This window comes from Zootoca vivipara, chromosome 5 (genome assembly GCF_963506605.1).
Source record: "Zootoca vivipara chromosome 5, rZooViv1.1, whole genome shotgun sequence".
NCBI classification, from domain to species: Eukaryota; Metazoa; Chordata; class Lepidosauria; order Squamata; family Lacertidae; genus Zootoca; species Zootoca vivipara.
Window position 1 is genome coordinate 3,225,695 of NC_083280.1, and position 18,910 is coordinate 3,244,604.

Sequence of the window (18,910 nt, forward strand, 5' to 3'; positions counted from 1 at the left end):
GGCTTCCTCGCAAGAAAAGGGAAAACTTGGCAGCTATGCCTCTAGGGTTGCCAGACTCAGGAGAGGACAGGACTTCTGTGCCTTTAATTGCCCTGCTCTCTTTTGAGTCTGGAAACCTTAAAGAGAAACCAGCAGACCCTTTGCTTGGAAATTAAAAAAGGGTCTGCTGATTTCTCTTTAAGGTTTCCAGACTCAAAAGAGAGCAGGGCAATTAAAGGCACAGAAGTCCTGTCCTCTATTGAGTCTGGCAACCCTATTCACCTCCCTCATTTAATTTGCCACGATTCCTGCATTGCAGGGGGTTGGTCTAGATGACCGCCGGGATCCCTTCCAACTCCACCATTCTAGGATTCATTGGAGGTTTCTAAACAGAGCTTGGACGACCACCTGTCAGGGATTCTTTAGCTGCGATTCCTGCATTGCACTCCCTTACAGCCCTGCGATTCTAGCATCCTATGAAGGTCTCTCCTGTGGCCAAACACCATCAAAGCTTCACCCTTCTGGGCTTCACCTTCACCAGCTTGACCGGCACAGTTGGCGAGTCCACGGAGCGCGTGGCTCTGTGCAGGGCATACACACACCTGGCCAAGGCAACGGTGCAGCAGATTTCAAGGCACAGCATGGACAAATACATCATCGCAGACACCTTGCAGTAGCGGTAGTTGGAACTCAGCCTAGAGCCCCAGGCCTGGATCTTCTGGGACGGGGGCTGAGGGTGGCTGGCTGGAGGGCTGGTCCTTGGGCTCGGAGGAAGGGAAGGCCTGGCTGGCGTGACAGCTGATGAGCAAAAGATGCAGCTGGCAGCAGCTGGAGAGGTGCTTCCCCAGGCAGTGGTGGGCAGGTGAGCCTGTGTCGCAGCAGAGGTGGGCGACGGGGGCATCTCAGGAAGTGTGGTCGGGTCCAGCCTGGCTGTAGGTTCTGGAGACAAAGACCCGGACCTGCATCCACCTGGAAGATTGGCGTTGTCAAGGCACATCGTGGAAGCCGCCACTGAAGAGAATGTCTCTGTAGGGGTGGTCTCAAGTGGTGAAGGTGTGGTGGCGACTGCCTTGCTGGTTGTCCCAGGGAGCACAGGTGTGGTGGCCGATGTACCAGGGCTGCTTGTGGAGGCGTCAGAAGTTGCAGTGGTTGTCCTGGCGATGGGTGTGGAGATCTGAGCGGTTGTGGTGGCACCAGAAGGGGTGCTGTGCGACATCCCAGTTGTGAAGCCTGCTGTGGCAGCCGCAGTCCTGGCACTGGTCATTTCAGGGGCCGGGGTCTGAACCTTTGTTGTCATTGTGATCTGAGGGGTTGTGGTGGCACCAGAAGGGGTGGTGTGTGACATCCCAGTTGTGAAGCCTGCTGTGGTCATTTCAGGGGCCGTGGTCTGAACCTTTGTTGTCGTTGTGATCTGAGGAGTTGTGGGTGGCAGGGGAGCGGTGGTCATGGCTGCCTCGGGGCTTGTGGCCAGGGCCGTGATGGACACAGAGGTTGTGCTTGAGATCTCAGCGGTGGTGGCCATTTCAGGGCTTGTCTGGGCTGAGGTGGGACTTTGAGTGGTGATGGCAGAGATGTGAGGAGTTGTAGTTGGAGCCCCTGTGCTGGTGGTTTCAGAGGATGCCCCACTGGTGGTCATGATCTGTGAGGTTTCCATGAGACTCTCAAGGGTGGTGATTTCGGGAGTTGAGGTCAGAGCCTCTGTGGTTCTGAGGGTGGTGGCTGCATTTGTGGAGGTGGCAGGCTCAGAAACGGTGGTGCTTGCAGCAACAGTGGTAGGAGGTGGCGGGAGTGTTGTGCTCATCCTTGTTGTGACAGGAGGAGGGAAAGTGGTTGTGGGCAGAGCAGTGCTTGAAATGGGCACGGTTGTTGGGCAAACCAGCTGACTTTCTGCCAGGGAGCTGACCGCTTGGCCCAGCAGATCCTTGGGGCTGCCGCACGTGACCTTTGCGACGTCCTTCACTTTTTTGGGATTGCTGCTCATCCATCGGTGGAGGTAGAGAAGGAGGCAGTCGCACCTCCACGGATTCTCCCCGAGATACACGGAGGTGAGCTTTGTGAAGCTGTCCAACAGGCCCAGAGGGAGGGTCTCCAGCTGGTTCTGGCGGAGCCTCAGGGTCTTCAGCCCCGGGAGGGAAGGTGGCAGGAGACCCTCCAGAGACGAGAGCTTGTTTGCCTCCACGTTGAGCTCAGAGAGCTTGTGGAGGCCTGCTAAAACACCGAGAGGGAGGCCTGCCAGCTGGTTCTGGGACATGGTGAGCTTTGTGAGCCCCGTGAGGTTGGCAAAGATCCCCACTGGAAGAGCCTGCAAAGCGTTCTTGCTCAGGTCCAGCTGCGTGAGCAAAGGCATCTCCCCAAACAGCCGACCAGGGAGACCTTTCAGCCGGTTGGTAGCCAGGGTCAGCTGCTTCAGCTTCCTCAGTCCAAAGAAGGCCTCATCCGGGAGGGTCTCCAAGAGGTTGTGCTCCAGGAAAAGCTTCTCCAGGTTGGGCTTGTTCCTCAGCACCCTGGGAGGCAGTGTGCGGATCTTGTTCTTGTAGAGGTTGAGCTCTGTCAGGTCCTGCTGGCTGTCCAAGCTCCCCTCTGGGAGGTCTCCAATCTCATTCTCGTACAGCCGAAGGACCTTCAGCCGAGAAAGTTCCTTGAAGACGTCCTCTGGGATGGCAGCGATCTTGTTCTTGGCCAGGTGCAAAAAGGTCAGGTTAGAGAGCCCATCAAAGACGCCTTCAGGGAGAGAAGGGATCTTGTTCAAATGCAGGTAGATCTCCTCCAGGTCCCCAAGATCCTCAAATAGTCCTTTCTGGAGGCCCTTGATCTGAGAGTCCCGCAGATTCAGCTTCTTCAAGCGAGGAAGAGACCGGAAGATGCCCACAGGGAGGTCGTCCAGCTCGGCCCCCGTGATTTCCAGCTCATCTAGTTTCTCCAAGTTATCAAAGGCCCCCACCTCTAGGGTTTTGATCTTGTTGCCGATGAACAGGACTTTCTGCAGGCCGGGCATGTTCCGGAAGGCTCCGTCCTTGATCTGTGTTAGGCTGGTTTCCACAAAGATCATTTCATTGATGATGGCGCTGGCGGTCTTTGGGATCTCCGTTACGTCCCTTACTTTGGTGAAGACTTCCTGGTTGGCCGTTGGGCAGTCGTAGTCCCCTTTGCAGGCGGGCGGCCTCTGGCCAATTCCAAAGGCCAGGCAGAGGAGGAGGCCAAAGGCCACTGTGGGCACCATCCTGGAAGAAAGCAAGAGGTGTCCATTAGCCTTTTCACCAAGAGAGCGCACATCTGGCAAGCCTCTCTGCAGCTGCAGCATCCTGATTCCCGGGGTCTGGTCCATCCTGCCCACCCCCAGCTCCTTCCCAATCTGCTCTTTTCCCTCACAGAGCTCATTCCAGGCAAAAGGGCCATCAGAAAGGTAAGAAGAGTCCTGCTGGGTGAGGTTAATAATAATAATAATAATAATAATAATAATAATAATAATAATAATATATTATTTATACCACGCTGTAAGGGGGAGAGATTATAGAGAACCTCCCCCTCTCATCAGGAGCAGTTCGTCCCCAAGCAGCCATGAAAGCGCGGGGTCTGAAGGGGCTAGTCAGGAAGCGGAGAGAGAGTGCCAGGTCTCCGTAGACCCTTTCCCCTGGCACTGGAATTAAGGGGGAGGTGAAAGGGGAGGAGATTCACTGTCCCAAGGCTGTTATGTTGGTCAAAGTCGCGGAAAGGGGCAGTGCCGGAGTCTGAAACGGAATGAGAGGACATGAAACCGACAGCTCACTACACCGTAAATAATGTGCACCAATAAAGACTTTTAAAAGACAAGTATGTGGAAAGTCGTTACTCAGGAGTAGCCGTAATAACCTCTGACACCCGCCCATCTGGCTGGGTTTCCCCAGCCACTCTGGGCAGCTTCCAACAGAATATTAAAATACAATAAAAGCTTCCCTAAACAGGCCTGCTTTCAGATGTCTTCTAAAAGTCTGGTAGTTGTTTTTCTCTTTGACATCTGACGGGAGGGCGTTCCACAGGGCGGGTGCCACTACCGAGAAGGCTTCTCGCAATGAGGGAACCGCCAGAAGGCCCTTGGCGCTGGACCTCAGGGTCCGGGCAGAACGATGGGGGTGGAGACGCTCCTTCAGGTATACTGGACCAAGGCCATTTAGGGCTTTAAAGGTCAGCACCCACACTTTGAACTGTGCTCAGAAACGTACTGGGAGCCAGTGTAGGTCTTTCAGGACCGGTGTTATGTGGTCCTGGCCGCTGCTCCCAGTCACCAGTATAGCTGCCGCATTCTGGATTAGCTGTAGTTTCCGAGTCACCTTCAGAGGTAGCCCCACGTAGAGAGCACTCTGGCGAGACAGTCCGCGGGCAGGTAGGGTCTCAGCCTGCGTACCAGATGGAGCTGATAGACAGCTGCCCTGGACACAGAATTGACCTGCGCCTCCATGGACAGCTGTGAGTCCACAATGACTCCCAGGCTGTGCACCTGGTCCTTCAGGGGCACAGTTACCCCATTCAGGACCAGGGAGTCCCCCACACCTGCCCGCCTCCTGTCCCCCACAAACAGTACTTCTGTCTTATCAGGATTCAACCTCAATCTGTTAGCTGCCATCCATCCTCCAATCGCCTCCAGGGATTCACACAGGACCTTCACCACCTTCACTGGTTCTGATTTGAAAGAGAGGTAGAGCTGAGTATCATCCGCATACTGATGAACACCCAGCCCAACCCCCCTGATGATCTCTCCCAGCGGCTTCATATAGATATTAAAAAGCATGGGGGAGAGAATGGAACCCTGAGGCACCCCACAAGTGAGAGCCCAGGGGTCTGAACACTCATCCCCCACCACCACTTTCTGAACACGGCCCAGGAGGAAGGAGCGGAACCACTGCATGACAGTGCCCCCAGCTCCCAACCCCTCTAGACAGTCCAGAAGGATGTTATGGTTGATGGTGTCAAAATCCGCTGAGAGATCCAGCAGAACTAGGAAACAGCTCTCACCTTTGTCCCTAGCCCGCCGGAGATCATCAACCAGTGCGACCAAGGCAGTTTCAGTCCCATGATGAGGCCTGAATCCCGACTGGAAGGGATCCAAATAGTCTGCTTCTTCCAGGCGTGCCTGGAGTTGTTCAGCAACCACTCACTCAATCACCTTGCCCAAGAATGGAAGATTTTAGACTGGGCGATAGTTGGCCATATTGGCCTCATGGTTGGCCATATTGGCCTCATGGCCTCATGGTTTTTTAAGAAGTGGTTTAATAACCGGCTCTTTTGGTGGGTCTGGGAAGGCTCCCTCACAGAGAGAAGCATTCACCACCCCACAAAGCCCATCACCCAGCCCTTCCCGGCTCGCTTTTATAAGCCAGGATGGGCAAGGATCAAGGAGACAGGTGGTTGGTTTCACTCGTCCAAGCAGCCTGTCCACATCCTCGGAGATAACAGATTGAAATTGATCCCATGCAACTTGACTAGACTGGGCTCTAGCACTCTTCTCACAGGGGCCACCAGATGGCCTGAGGGAGAAGGTCTAGTGGGTAGAGCTGAGTAGACCAGGCTTCAAATCCCCCACCTGGCCATAAAGCTCACTGGATGTGATCTTGGTAGTGGGGTGGGGGAGATGAAAAGAAGGCCAATATAGTTCACAAATTGGTGAAAAGGTGTATCCCGGGATTTTTAGACTTCTCTACCCATGTACTAATTGCAACCAAAGGGACACATTGGTTACCAAATGTGATTCCCCCCCTAGCTCTCCTGCCCCTCTATGGGGGTCAATCACTGCCTCTCAGCCTAACCTACCTCACAGGGTTGATGGGAGGATTAAATGAGGAGAGGGAAGAGGGCCAAGTAGGACGGACACCACCACACACACACCCCGGTCAGAAAAAGGAGGGATAGAATGGCAACTCGTTCACCAAAAAGCCTGCAAGTGGAATTCCTCCCTCCTTTGTGAGGCTCTGACAGGAGAGGCAGAAGGCTGTCGTTGTGGTTTGGAGCCACTGATGGCCGGATCCTGCAGGATTTGAGCCCACAAATGAAGAAATGGGTTCCCCAATGAACGTCCGGGCTGAAGGCGGGTCTGAGAAGGCTGGAGGCAGCTGGTCTTCTTGGGGAGTCCAAACAAGCAGCAGGCCCGGCCCCCTGCCTTCGGGCCAAAGCCTTCTCCCATCCAGACCCCTGAGCCTCCATTCCCCCCACAGCCAGCCTTCCGACCCAAAAGGCAGGACTTCTGGCAAAGAGGAAGAAACAACTGTCATTTTAAAATACTGAGGAGAAGCCTGATGTTCCAGACCACCCTTTCCCCTCCAGCAAGGTCCTTCCCTCTCCAAAGAGCACGGCCAGCTGCCTTCCCTCTAATCTAGCTCCATATTTCCGGCACTGACTGGCAGCAGCTCTCCCAAATTTCAGCCAGGGGACTGAAACTTGCACATTCTGAATGCAAAGCAGCTGCTCTAGCTTCACACAAACACACAAAACACACACACACACACACACACATATGTACAGCAAGGGAGCTGACAGATGGAGATCCGTTAGTTAGTTCACAAAGTTTATACTGTTTTTGTTTTCTTTTTTTAAAAAAAATTCAAAGCAGTTACAAAAAGATAAAACAGGAAAATCAGGCAGACATACAAGAAGTTAAAATGGATTAACATTCACACCAGCATTTCTTAACATTCAGGCAGGCTTGCCTCAACAATGATGCTTTTAGCAGGTGCTCAGAAGAGTGCCTGTTGTCTTTGTCCATGGAGTTTTCTTGGCAGGGATACTGGAGTGGCTTGCCAGTTCCTTCTCCAGGTTGATCACGTTTAGTCAAAACTCTCCACTATGACCTGTCCATCTTGGGTGGCCCTGCATGGCATAGCTCATAGCTTCTCTGAGTTATTCAAGCCCCTTCGCCACGACAAGGCATTGATCCATGAAGGGGAAAGATTGAGAAAGATTGGGAAAGATTGAGGGCACTAGGAGAAGGGGACGACAGAGGACAAGATGGTTGGACAGTGTTCTCGAAGCTACGAACATGAGTTTGACCAAACTGCGGGAGGCAGTGCAAGACAGGAGTGCCTGGCGTGCTATGGTCCATGGGGTCACGAAGAGTCGGACACGACTAAACGACTAAACAACAGAAGAGTGCAGCAAAGGCACCTGCCTGATCTCAAGAGGCAGGGAGTTCCACAGGGCAGGTGCTGCCACACCAACAGATCAAGATCTTGCAAATGCCGGACAGGGATTATGGGGCACCTGGAATAGTGCCGATTCCACCGAAGGAGGCGGCCGAGTGGAAGCAGGTGAGCTTTGGCATTGGCAATCTTGTGGGTCAGCCGGTCCCCCTGAACCTTTGAGAGCCAAGAGCAGAGCAGAAGGGCAGGGAGGAAGCTCCTTCTAAGCCCCAGGGAGCCTTTCAGCACTTACCCAGATCGGTCGCCGGACATTTCGCTGAGCCGGGAGAGTCGTGCACAGGCTGCCAAGCAAATCGCCTGCTGCCTTATCTGAGGGAGGCATCCAGTGCCAGGGAGGTGGAGATCCGTCTGCGCAGATGTTGGGCAGGTCTGCCTGGTGAGATAAAGGGTCCTAAAACTGTCACAAAACTGAGCATCAGCCAATTCTGGGCCCAGCTTTTAACTGGGAAGCGTCCCTCTGGGATTGTAGAATGGTGGAGTTGGAGGGGACCCCCCTCCCCCCCCAGCACAGGGGTTCTGAAAGGGTGGGGCAGGACACACTGGAGAGGCAGGAAAAGGTGGCAAGTGGGCAGGAAGATTGAAGGGCAACCCAAGAAACATTTAAGCATCTCAGTATAGGAGAGCCTTTTCTAAAGGTTCACAGACCTGAATTGTCTAGATTCAGGTAGGTAGCCGTGTTGGTCTGACGCAGTTGAAATATAGTTGTTATTTAGTCGTTTAGTCGTGACATTGCATGCCAGGCACTCCTGTCTTGCTCTGCCTCCCGCAGTTTGGTCAAACTCATGTTCGTAGCTTCGAGAACACTGTCCAACCATCTCGTCCTCTGTCGTCCCCTTCTCCTTGTGCCTTCAATCTTTCCCAACATCAGGGTCACCAAATGAGACCATCAAATAAATAAGTGGGAATATAAGCAGTGTTTAATTGACTATATAAGTTTCTTTGCTAGGGAGAAGCAGCCACTGCCAGCAATAGACTCATGGTAGAAGTGGAATCTTGAAAACTAGTTGGGGCACTAGGACCCAGAGAAGCAGTACCTTAAAGACCAACTAAGTCTTTATTTTGGTATGAGCCTTCGTGTGCATGCACACTTCGTCAGATACACTGAAATAGAAGTCCCCAGAAGGGTGCTGGAAATGGGTGATTGATTGATTGACTGACTGATAGCTGTTGATGACTGCAAACAACTGCAAATGGTCTTGCATGAAAAATCAAGGGGATTGCTTTATCATGTATAATAAGATAAGAATCCAACATCTCTGTTCAAACCAGGTCTCTCCATGGTTTTAAGTTACAGGTAGGTAGCCGTGTTGGTCTGGATCGAAGTAAAATAAAAAAATTCCTTCAGTAGCACCTTAAAGACCAACTAAGTTTTTATTTTGGTATGAGCTTTCGTGTGCATGCACACTTCTTCAGATACAGTGAAATGGAAGTTTCCAGGCACTTATGTAGAGAAGGGGTGGGGAGGGGTGGGGATGGGGAGGGGGGATCACTCAGAAGGGTGGTGGAAATGGGTGATTGACTGACTGATAGCTGTTGATGACTGCAAACGACTGCAAATGGTTTTGCATGAAAAAGCAAGGGTTGAGATGGCTGAAGATCGCTTATCATGTATAATGAGATAAGAACCCGATATCTCTGTTCAAACCAGGTCCCTCCATGGTTTTGAGCTTGGTGATAAGTTGCAATTCAGCAACTTCTCTTTCCAGTCTATTTCTGAAATTCTTTTGTAGTAAGACAGCTACTTTGAGATCTTGTATAGAATGTCCTGGGAGATTGAAGTGTTCTCCTACTGGTTTTTCTGTCTTCTGGTTCCTGATGTCAGATTTATGTCCATTTATCCTTTGGCGTAGGGTTTGGCCTGTTTGTCCAATATAGAGAGCTGAAGGGCACTGTTGGCATTTGATGGCATACACAATGTTAGAGGATGAGCAATTAAATAGTCCTGAGATGGTGTGTTGGATGTTGTTGGGGCCAGTAATGGTGTTGTCTGGGTGTATGTGGCAGCAAAGTTGGCATCTGGGTTTATTGCAGGCTCTGGTACCAGAGTCCATGTTAAGTCTGGTGGTTGTATTATTGTGGGTGAGGAGTTGTTTAAGATTGGGTGGCTGTCTGTAGGCAATGAAAGGTCTTCCTCCCAGAGCTTGAGAAAGGGAGCGGTCATTGTCCAGGAGAGGCTGTAGATCTCTGATGATGCGTTGTACTGTTTTAGCTTGGGAGCTGTATGTGATGACTAGTGGTGTTCTGTTATTTTCTTTTTGGTTTTAAGCTTGGTGATAAGTTGCAATTCAGCAACTTCTCTTTCCAGTTTATTTCCAGTTTATTTTTGCTCATCCTCTAACATTGTGTATGCCATCAAATGCCAACAGTGCCCTTCAGCTCTCTATATTGGACAAACAGGCCAAACCCTACGCCAGGCATCCCCAAACTACGGCCCGGGGGCCGGATGCGGCCCAATTGGCCTCCCAATCCGGCCCGCGAAAGGTCTGGGGATCGGCATGGTCATTATGCACTTTTTAAAATTTTTCCCAGCGAGAGCCATTTTACCCCCCTGCGTCGCCTCTTCCTCGCCGCCAGGAGCCTGCGCCTGTCCTGAGCGCAGCAGCAGCGCCAAGGAAGGGAAGCATGGCACGGGCTCCTCCTGGGCGCCGCCTGTGGCTGCTCCTCCTCCTAGTGGCGCAGCGTCTCTCTCCTTCTCCGAGGACTCCGCGCCGCACCTCCTTCTCCTTTCCCCGTGCTGGGTTCCGCTCAGTCGAGCTTCACCCACCAGCGCGCGCACAGCTCTTGCTGGTCCCGCGGTGTGTGCGCTGATGGCGAAGCTTTACTGAGCGGAACCCAGGGCTGGGGAAAGAAAAAGGAGGCGTGGTGCGGAGTCCTCGAAGAAGAAGAGAGACGCAGCGCAGCTTCTCAGCCCGGAGGAGAAACCTTCCCTCCTCCGCAGCTCGCTTTAAAGCAGCGAAGCTGGGCAGGAGCCGGGCTGCTCGTTCCTCCCCGCCCCTTTGCTGCCTCCCCCAACTGCGGCTCTTGTGCCTGCGCTTGCGAGAGGCAGCAGCAGGACAGGAGCCTTTTCGGGCTTGCAAGAGCAGGCAGAGGAGCCCAGGGGGTGCCCAGGAAGGCGGTGGGAAAAAGCGGCGCTGCGCCTTTAAGAGGCTCTGAACGGAGCTCCTGGCTCGCCCCTCCTGCCTCCGCTTGGCTGCTTCCGCTCGCTCGGCTGCTTCAGTCAGCTCCTCAGCCCCAGAGCCGAGTCCAGAAGGCAGCTCCACTGACTTTTCTCCTCCTGGCTCCGCAGCCCTGGGCAGCAACTGACAAAGGAGACCTGCCTAATCTGCCCTAGGACCCCAAAATATCAATCTCCCGCTTTTTGTGTGTTTTTTCATCCCGGTGTTTATCTCATTCATCTCTTAAGGCAGCTGGGTGGCTCCCCCCTCTCTCAGTGCCAGGCTAAGAGCTCAGTTACTTTGCAGTAAGTTCAACGGGAATCAGGTAGGGCTGCCCATGAAACGTGGCTAAAGCCATTTGTCTCTTCCAATGTTTTTTATGATGATGAAATTCAGTTTTAAACTTTCAGATACAAAGTTCCCCCTTCCCCTCTCCAGACGCCAAAGACCAGTACAGTTATAGTTTTTTGCCATCTGTTTTTAGAGCAATACTGTATTATAAAGAATTAATGGTGTCACTTTGGACTGCTTTGAATGAATGTGGCAGCATCTCCCTCCCTGACCCCACACCCCTAGTCTTCGCTCAGTGAAGGCAGCATCTCCCTCCTTGACCCCACACCCGAGGGAGAGGTGTGCCCGTGGGGGGCTGAGCCGCCTCTTAACAACTCTGGAAAATGGAGTCTCTGTCCCTCCGGACTCTCTCTCTCTGCTGCCCACCCTGAGAGAAACATGGGGTGGGGTGGGGCGCAGCAGGGGTCCTTGCGCCAAAAAAAATATATAGTCCGGCCCAGCACAGGGTCTGGGGGCGGTGGACCGGCCCCCGGCTGAAAAAGTTTGGGGACCCCTGCCTTATTCTCATGTATGTGCCTGTAGGGCAGGATGGGGGTGGACAGACAGGGTTGTTTAATTATTGCTACTGTAGTACCATTCACTCCCCTCACTGAAAAAAAGAAGCCAAGGGAGGGGCACTTGGTTATTGCAAGTGGCCAGTCTGTGCTGAGGGGGGGGAGGTATTGCTTTGAAGGAGAGTTGTGGGGAGTCTGGGGTCCCCTGCTTCAGTCTCAGACAAAGAGCAATGCGGACAAGAAGGTTATTGGTGCTGTATCACCCCAAGACCCCATGGCCCTCACACCCAGTGCCAAGCTGTCAGAGTGCTGCCCTTCCTGGGCAGCACCCAGTGTGAGCGAGCAAAGTGAAGGTGCCCTCTTCCTAGGTTAAGATTTGCTTGTGTGTGTGTGTTGGGGGGGGGAAACCAGCCCCCCAAGGCATGCATATGCCTGTGCAAAGCAAGCAGTGGGAGGAAGGCACAGGGGCCCCTGGCATGGAAGGGGAGCTGGTGGCACGGTGCGGGACTGTGAAGGGCAGAAGTTGCACCTACCTTGGCAGAGAGAGAGAGATGCTTTGGTCAAGCAAAGAGGCCCCTCCATGCTGGCTGCCCCCTTTGCTGCTTTGGGGTGCCTTTGAGTCCCATTGCAATTGCTGACTCTACAGGAGCAGCTTGAAACAGCAGCAGCATCTCACGGGTCTGGAGGGGGCAGTGACAGCCCTGAGAGGCAACAGCGGCTTCAGCCAGACGCCCCTTCAGCAGACCCAGCCCAGCCAGCTCCGTGTGCATGGGGGAGCAGTGCCACATGGGGGTGGGTGGGGGTGGAACAATACTGAGAAGGTGGTGTGTGTCTTCCTGTGAGTAGCGTCTGTACATGGGTCGGGGGCAGTGGAAGGATGGCAATGAGATCTGTCACATGGAATGCCCCCCTGGGAGCGCAGCCCATGTCCTGCCACCACTTTTGCCAGCCAGTTGCCTGGAGAGGGACGCATTCTGCCCCTCACAGCATCCCTTTGCATCGAGGAAGAGGTGAGGACGGTGATGCCAGGGCAGTTTCTGCAACCCACGACTCTCCTGCAGGCAGAGCTCCCCAGACGCAGGAGCCAGCCTAGCAAAGTCCCAGTCTCGGCTCCAGGAGTGCGGGGAGGGGGCTTGTGCTCAGTCAACACCCTTTCCAGAGTCCCAAGCTAAATGCGGAGCTCGGCCTCCTCAGAGGCCTCCAGGGAATGCTCGGTGCTGATGGCGGACGTCGAGGGCCCCTGGGAGACCCCGAAGGGTGAGACCATGGGGGATCGCGCTGCCAGTGGGGAGAGAGAGGGAGAGAAGCTGGGTGACATGGCGGCCGAGGAGAGGGAGCCCTCATGGCTGATGGGGGAGCGTCGCAGAGAGGAGGAGGAGGCTGTGGCCAGGTGGGGGAAGGCTCGCCCCACGGCCGGCTTGGGGGGCACTGACTTGGCGCCCGGGTGCGCCACGGAGGTGATGAGTGGAGGTGGGTCGATGCGGGGCTTGGGCTTGGTGGGGAAGGGCTTACGCAGGGAGCTCTCGTCCTTCAGGCGGGCAATTTCTGTGAAGACGCTGGCCAGTGGCTGAAACTGGGGGCACCAGTTGAGGAGGTAGTCCCAGTTGTAGCTGCCGCGAAGCTCCTCATCACTGGCCACAATGGCTGTCAAGGACCCATCCACACATGGCTTCCCGTCCTCCGGAAAAGAGTAGTCTTTGGGGGCGGAGGAGACGCTGAGCCCACAGCCGGCCCCCAGGTAGGGACCGCTGCTGCCCCCGTCCTCCCGGTAGAGCTGGGGGGGCTGGCCGGGAAGCAGCAGGCCACCGGGCCCCTTCCGGTTCTTGAACCAGTGAGCCGCATCCAGGGTGGCAGGCTCGCAGGAGACGTCAGAGAGACGGTCTGCGTCCGTCTGGATGCCGGAGTCAGGTCCGCGAGCCGCCAGGTGCTCCTGCAGGGAGGAGGTGACGCTGGACATGCGGGGGCACTCATTGATCATGCGGATTTCATCATCCTCGGCTGCCTCGGCTGAGCCTCGCCCGCTGGAGTGGGAAGGGTCCAGAGACCCACCCCGGGTGTAGGGACCGGCCGGTTCCGTGCCATAGCCAGGCAGAGCCTCGTGGTAGAGGCAGTCACCGCCGGGCAGGGCTGGCTCGCTGTGGCCCAGCTTCTGCATGGAGCCGCTCTGCACATGGGCCAGATCCACCTCCTTGGGGCCACGGCTCTGCCGTGAGCGGACCAGGGCCAGCACAATGGCCACAGTGGCCAGCACAACCACCACGCCGAGGGAGGCGGCCACGGCCACCACCAGCAGCAGGTTGAGGTCAGGCACCAGGCCGAAGGAGGTGTGCGTCACGTCCACGGTGACCTGGGTGGAGGCCGAGCGCGAGGCGGGCAAGGGGCTGTGGGCCTGCACCTCCAGCACCATTTCCCGGGGCTCTTGCTTGGGAGGCCCCCCCGAGGGCGCCTGGCTGTCCACACGCAGGTAGATGGTGCCACTGGTTTGGTTGATCCCGAAGAAGGGAGACTGCTTGAGCAGCGTGTAGAGCACCACGCCGTCGGGGCCTTCGTCCTCATCTGTGGCCACCACGGCCCCAATGCTCTGCCCCCGCTGGGCACCCTCGGGGACCTCGAAGCTGTAGGCTGGGCTGAGGAACACGGGGTCATACTCATCCTCCCCAGTCACCAGAATACGTACAGTGGCCGTGGCCGACGTGTTGCCAACATCCGTGGCCTGCACCCGCAGCTGGATGGCCTTCGTGCGCTCAAAGTCAAAGGGCTGGAGCGCGTGCAGTTCCCCGGAGCTGCTGTTGATGGCGAAGGCCTCCCTCCCCTCGGTCGGCAGCAGGGCGTAGGACAGCTCCCCAAAGGCTCCCACGTCCAGGTCCACGGCCCGCACAGTGGTGACCAGGCTCCCTGGCGGCAGGTTCTCCCGCAGGCTGCAGCTCAGCACCTCCAGGGGGAAGTAGGGGAGGTTGTCATTGACGTCCTTCACCTCCACAGTGACGGACGCTAGGGCAAAGTGGCCGCCTGCTCCATCCGAGGCCCGCACCACCAGGCTGTGCAGGGCCTGGGCTTCGCAGTCCAGTGCCTTCGCCAGGCGCAGTGCCCCTGTGGATGGGTGCAGCTGGAAGAGCCCGCCAGGGTCCCCGGAGCTGATGGTGTAGCGGACCTGGCCGTGGGCCCCCGAGTCAGGGTCCTGGGCTCCCACACGCAGCAGCTCTGCCCCGGGCACGGTGCCCTCGCTCACGGCCACGTGGTAGGCAGAGCGTCCAAACACCGGGGGGTTGTCATTGACGTCCAGCACAGTGAGAAGTACGGACACCACGGCGCTGTGCTGAGGCACTCCCCGGTCTGACACGGCCACCGTCAAGTTGTAGACCGCCACGGCCTCAAAGTCAAGGGGCTCCACCAGCACCAGGGCGCTGGCGCCCCCGGAACGGCCCTCCAACTGGAAGGCGTGGCCACTGTTCCCGCTGACAATGGTGTAGTCAAGGGCCGCATTCTCCCGCGTCACGTCGGCATCTATGGCTTCCAGGGTGAGCAGGGTGGTCCCCGGGTGCAGGTCCTCTGACACGCAGGCGTTGTAGTGCGGCTTCAAGAACTGAGGCCCGTGGTCGTTCACATCCAGCACTTGGATCTGCACCGTGGTCCAGGCCGAAAGGCTGGGTGTGCCCCGGTCATGAGCCTCCACTAGGATGTCCAGTGTGGAGCACCCCGGGTCCAGCACCAGGAGCTGCGTGGTGAACAAGGTCCCTAGGAGGGCAGAGAAAGGGCAGTGAGGAAGAATAGGAGGAGGAAGAGGAGGAGGTGGAAAAGGAAAAGAAGGAAGAGAAGAAGAAGGAAGAGAAAGAGGAGCAAGAACATCACAGAGGACAAAGAAGAGGAGAGAGATGAAGAGGAGAAAGGAGGAGAAGGAAGAGCTCAGCCAAAGTCCCCCCCCCCACTTCAGAACTGCCCCTGCCCCTCCCACGCATCTCACAGGGGCCTTTCTGTGGATACAGCCTCCTCCCACTGCTGCCTTCCTACCGTTGGTCCGGTGGATGGAGACCAAGCGGCTTGGCCTGGCCAGCTGGTAGGTGACCTCCCCATTGGCGCCCGAGTCCAGGTCTGTGGCGCTGAGGGTCAGGATGGGGCTGCCGGCTCGGGTGTGTTCTGGCAGTACAACCTGGGAGGACACAGGGGGTTACCAGTCATTCCTTGGCATTTATTTGCCCTCCAGGGTTGTGGAGAAAACCCACATGTTGGCATGAGCTGCCCCCCCCCAGGGCCTCCTGGGTTCCCTTGGGTGCCTGTGCGAGGAGCCAAAGGGGGAGCAGAGCAGAATGAGGGCAATGAGGAGGGTGTCGGGGGGGAGGCGTGGTCTCTCTGGCACATGACTGAGCCATGTTGAGCTGAAGGGGGCAACTCACACCCAGATACTTTTCCATATTTGGCGTAAGTGACGTTTAAACTAAAGCAGCAACATAGCGATTTGCATCGAGGTTTGTAATTGAAGGTGCTGTCGCTGCTCCGCCCTCTGAATCCTATGCTCTGAGCCTCTTTTCTGCATTTTTCCACACGGCATTTGTGTGGAACCGCTGCAGAACTCTCCTAGGCAGATCGCTTTGGGAATGGCCTTCTGACAGGTTCTGCCCTGCCTGGCGAAGGACGTGCGGCCCCTGAGGGGAGAAGCCCGAGGGCGAAGGCTGCACACCTGATACAGGGCCTGGGAGAAGACCGGAGGGTTGTCGTTGACGTCTTCCACCAGCACCGTGACGTTGGCCTCCGTCTCGTGCTGAGAGTCTGAGGCGCGCACGGTCAGTGCATATCGGCTGCGCTGCTCATAGTCCAGCGGCCCCAGCAGAGTGATGCGGCCCCCGTAGCGCAGGATGCTGAAGGTGCCAGCGGTGCCACTGTCCAACACCAGCATGTAGGAGAGCTGCGGCCCGCAGTCCACGTCGTTGCCCGTCACCATGGTGATCTCGGTGCCCAGCAGGGCATCTGTGGAGTGGGGAGGGGGTCAGAGCTGGGCCTGCCGGGGGCAAAGGCCATGTGAAGCTGTTTGGGGTTGCCCAGGGGGGCAAGGCTTCTCCTCCCCCATCTCAATGGAGGGCTCTGTGCCAGCACTAAGAGAAAGAATCTCTGCACACGCTCAGAGGTGCTCATGTCTTCAGGTTCTGCAAGAGTTTCCCAGGTGACACCCTCTGGGCCCGCTTTTGAGGGGAGCCCTGCAGAGAGCGCCCCGCTTCCCCACAACGCCCCTCCCCCACCAGCCAACCAAGGGGGGGCTTCCATCTACTCACTCTCAGGCACTCGCACCTCCCAGGGGGCAGGGATGGTGGGGCTGTTGTCATTCACATCCATCACCAGCACCGTGAGGGTGGCAGAGCCCACCAGGGGAGGGTTTCCTCGGTCTGTTGCAGTCAGCACCAGGCTGTGGGCGGGAGGGAAGCATGAGCGTCTCAGGGACCAGAAGGCACAGATGATGTCTGCCTGGGGAATGGGGGTCAGGGCCAAGGAGAGGCCCACAGGGTGCCTTTGTGGGGGCTGGTGCCCCTCCCCCTTTGGCATCCTGTGGACTGGCAGCCTTCAGGAGGACCCCACAGGCACCCCTGCTCTTCCAGGGAGCGCATGGCGGTGGCAGAAGAGGGAACTGGCCCGGCCTGGCCCAGTCGCAGACCTACCTTTTTGGGCCCCTGAAGCTTGAAATGTCACAGGGGGCCCTTGGCAACCAGCAACGAGGTCTGGGTAAGCCCTGTTCTCTTCTTCATTGATAGAACTGACACCTTTACAACATCTGTGCTACTGACTCTTGGACTTTGGTGTTGTTGAAATACATACAACAAAAACTTAGGCCCAAATCAATGCAGCTCAGATTGGGTCTACTAGACCCCAAAAATTTAAGCATCGTGGACTAAAGTTGCTTCTGGGGTCCCTCTGGGATTAAGAGCCCTGAAGCTGAAGCTTCATTAGTTTCATAGTAGATCTGTCCCTGCCCGTCCCCCAATCCCCCAATCCCTGCCCTTTGTGGATTGGCTGCCTCTCCATGGTTCAGTTCAGTTCAGTTCAGAGTTGCTTCCTGTGAGGAATCCCAAAGAGATTCACCCCGCAGTAGAAACACATCTATCAAAACTATTAAAAGCATCACACACACACAATTTAATCACCACTTCTCTCCCTCTACCCAACATCAACAGAGCCCCACATGGGCTCCTCGCGAGGCTTGTGGCCATAGTCGATCCATGGCCTCCATGGCTGGAAGTGGGGAGGACAAAGGGCAGACTCACCGGGTCTGGGCCCAAATCTCCCTGTCCAGAATGGCCGCTGTCGTGATGGCGCCCGTCTGGCTGTTGATGCGATAGAGCCCATTCATGGGCAGCGTCTGGTTGATGGTGTACGTCACCTGCCCGTTGGGACCCTGGTCCAAGTCATCTGCCACAACCTGCCGTGAGAAGGCATGGAGAGTCCTGCCGCCGCATGGACCTGGCCCAAATGGCCCCCCCAGGACTCCCCCCCCAGAACTCCCCCCCATCCCCATTGCTGCTCAGCCAAAGAGCCAGCCACCCCAGAGCACCCCTTCCCTTCCCACCTGGATGACAGGCGAGTCATAGCCCTGGGCCTCCCAGATGAAGGCCACGTAGTTGGGCAGCCGGAAGCGCGGGTGGTTGTCGTTGACGTCCTGCAGGTTGACGTTCACAGCCATGAAGCTGAAGGAGGAGGCGGACTCTGCCTGCAGCACTAGGCGCAAGCGGGGGCTCAGCTCAAAGTCCAGGCTGCGGGGATTCTGCACGGACACCAGGCCTGCCAGGGCAGAAAGGGGGAGATTGGCCACCTGCGCCACCCTCTCTCCACGCAGGGAGGGTCCCCAGGGGAAGCTGTGTGGCAGGGGCCACCCTCTCCCTCTCCCGCAGCCGAGGCTCCTCCTCGCCTACCCTTGAGAGCAACATGGGGGCTGCTTGGGTTCCTTTGCCATGGAGGCCTGCGCTCCGAGTCTGGCAAGGGCAGCCTGCCAGCAAGGTCCCTGGGCAGCGAGAAAAGCTGGACCCAAATGGCCAGATCAAGGAGGAGAGAGGCCCTTGCACCCTGCAGCAGGAACACGTCCAAGCAAGTAGTGGAGAAGAAGGGGAGCCAGGAAGGAAGGGAGCGGCCCCCGAAAAGCCTTCAGCTCTCACCTCCTCCAGGACAAAGCAGGCTTTCATGGGGGCCGTTTGACCCAGAGATGAAGCCGCCTGAGAACAACAGGGCCCAAGGCCTCTCCTCACACCCTGTGGGGCCTGTCTGGCCTTGTCCTCACGGGCCCCTCCATACCTGAGCTGGGCTGGATGTGGAAAGCGCCCTTCTCATTGCCACTGATGATGCTGTAGCTGATGCGGCCTGAGGAGCCGGCTGTGTGGGTGGCTGGGGTGCTCAGCACGGTGGTGCCTGCAGGGGGAGGGAGCCAGGGGGCAGGCCTTTAGAAAAAGAACATCCCCTTCCAGAAGGAAACCTGCTTTGCTGCTATTGGAAGATTCAGAACAGGTAACAGCAAGCACTTCTTCCTGCAGCACAGAGTTAAACCATGGAACTCCCTCCCACAAGAGGAAGGGATGGCCACCAACTCGGATGGCCCTGAAAGAGGCTTAGGCAAATCCATGGAGGAGGAGGAGGAGGAGGCTCCTGAGGGCCACTAGCCAGGATGCCTATGCCCACCTCCAGGGCCGGCCCTACGGCCAGGCTGGGTGGCGCAGGGCGCCAGGGGGGAGGGGGTGCCACGGAGCTGCACCTGCCCGCCCGCTGCGCTCTGCACTGCGCCCACCCGCCCAGC

The 18,910-nt window shown here is 56.6% G+C and overlaps 2 protein-coding genes across 3 annotated transcripts in view; both read right to left on the reverse strand.

Annotated features, from left to right (window-relative positions):
- Window positions 1-209: 209 nt before the first annotated feature.
- LOC118077831 (leucine-rich repeat-containing protein 15-like) lies at window positions 210-7,454 on the reverse strand. Of its 2 annotated transcripts, none has more exons than XM_060274267.1 (2): window positions 7,378-7,454; window positions 210-3,200 (listed from the first exon to the last, which is right to left on the reverse strand). In XM_060274267.1, the coding sequence occupies exons 1-2, from the start codon at window positions 7,395-7,397 to the stop codon at window positions 485-487; spliced, it is 2,736 nt and encodes a 911-aa protein (XP_060130250.1). In that variant the 5' UTR covers window positions 7,398-7,454; the 3' UTR covers window positions 210-484. The 2 variants fall into 2 exon arrangements, with proteins under 2 accessions (XP_060130250.1, XP_060130251.1); XM_060274268.1 differs by lacking the exon at window positions 7,378-7,454 and adding an exon at window positions 3,468-3,699.
- A 4,356-nt stretch (window positions 7,455-11,810) lies between these two features.
- LOC118077440 (protocadherin-16-like) overlaps window positions 11,811-18,910 on the reverse strand; it is a 28,589-nt gene continuing 21,489 nt past the window's right edge. The window contains exons 12-18 of the mRNA XM_060274211.1: window positions 18,415-18,528; window positions 17,696-17,907; window positions 17,394-17,548; window positions 16,410-16,540; window positions 15,821-16,107; window positions 15,154-15,292; window positions 11,811-14,880 (exon numbers count right to left, since the gene is read on the reverse strand). Of these exons, the coding sequence (XP_060130194.1) occupies window positions 12,314-14,880; window positions 15,154-15,292; window positions 15,821-16,107; window positions 16,410-16,540; window positions 17,394-17,548; window positions 17,696-17,907; window positions 18,415-18,528 (3,605 nt within the window). The 3' untranslated portion in view covers window positions 11,811-12,313. The remainder of the gene's footprint in view (window positions 14,881-15,153; window positions 15,293-15,820; window positions 16,108-16,409; window positions 16,541-17,393; window positions 17,549-17,695; window positions 17,908-18,414; window positions 18,529-18,910) is intronic.

Excerpts from the sequence above, each read along its gene's own strand:
- LOC118077831 (XM_060274267.1), bottom strand. The coding sequence starts at position 7,397 with ATGTCCGGCGACCGATCTGG. Across the intron at positions 3,201-7,377 it reads ATGTCCGGCGACCGATCTGG|GATGGTGCCCACAGTGGCCT; the intron begins GTAAGTGCTGAA and ends GCTTTCTTCCAG.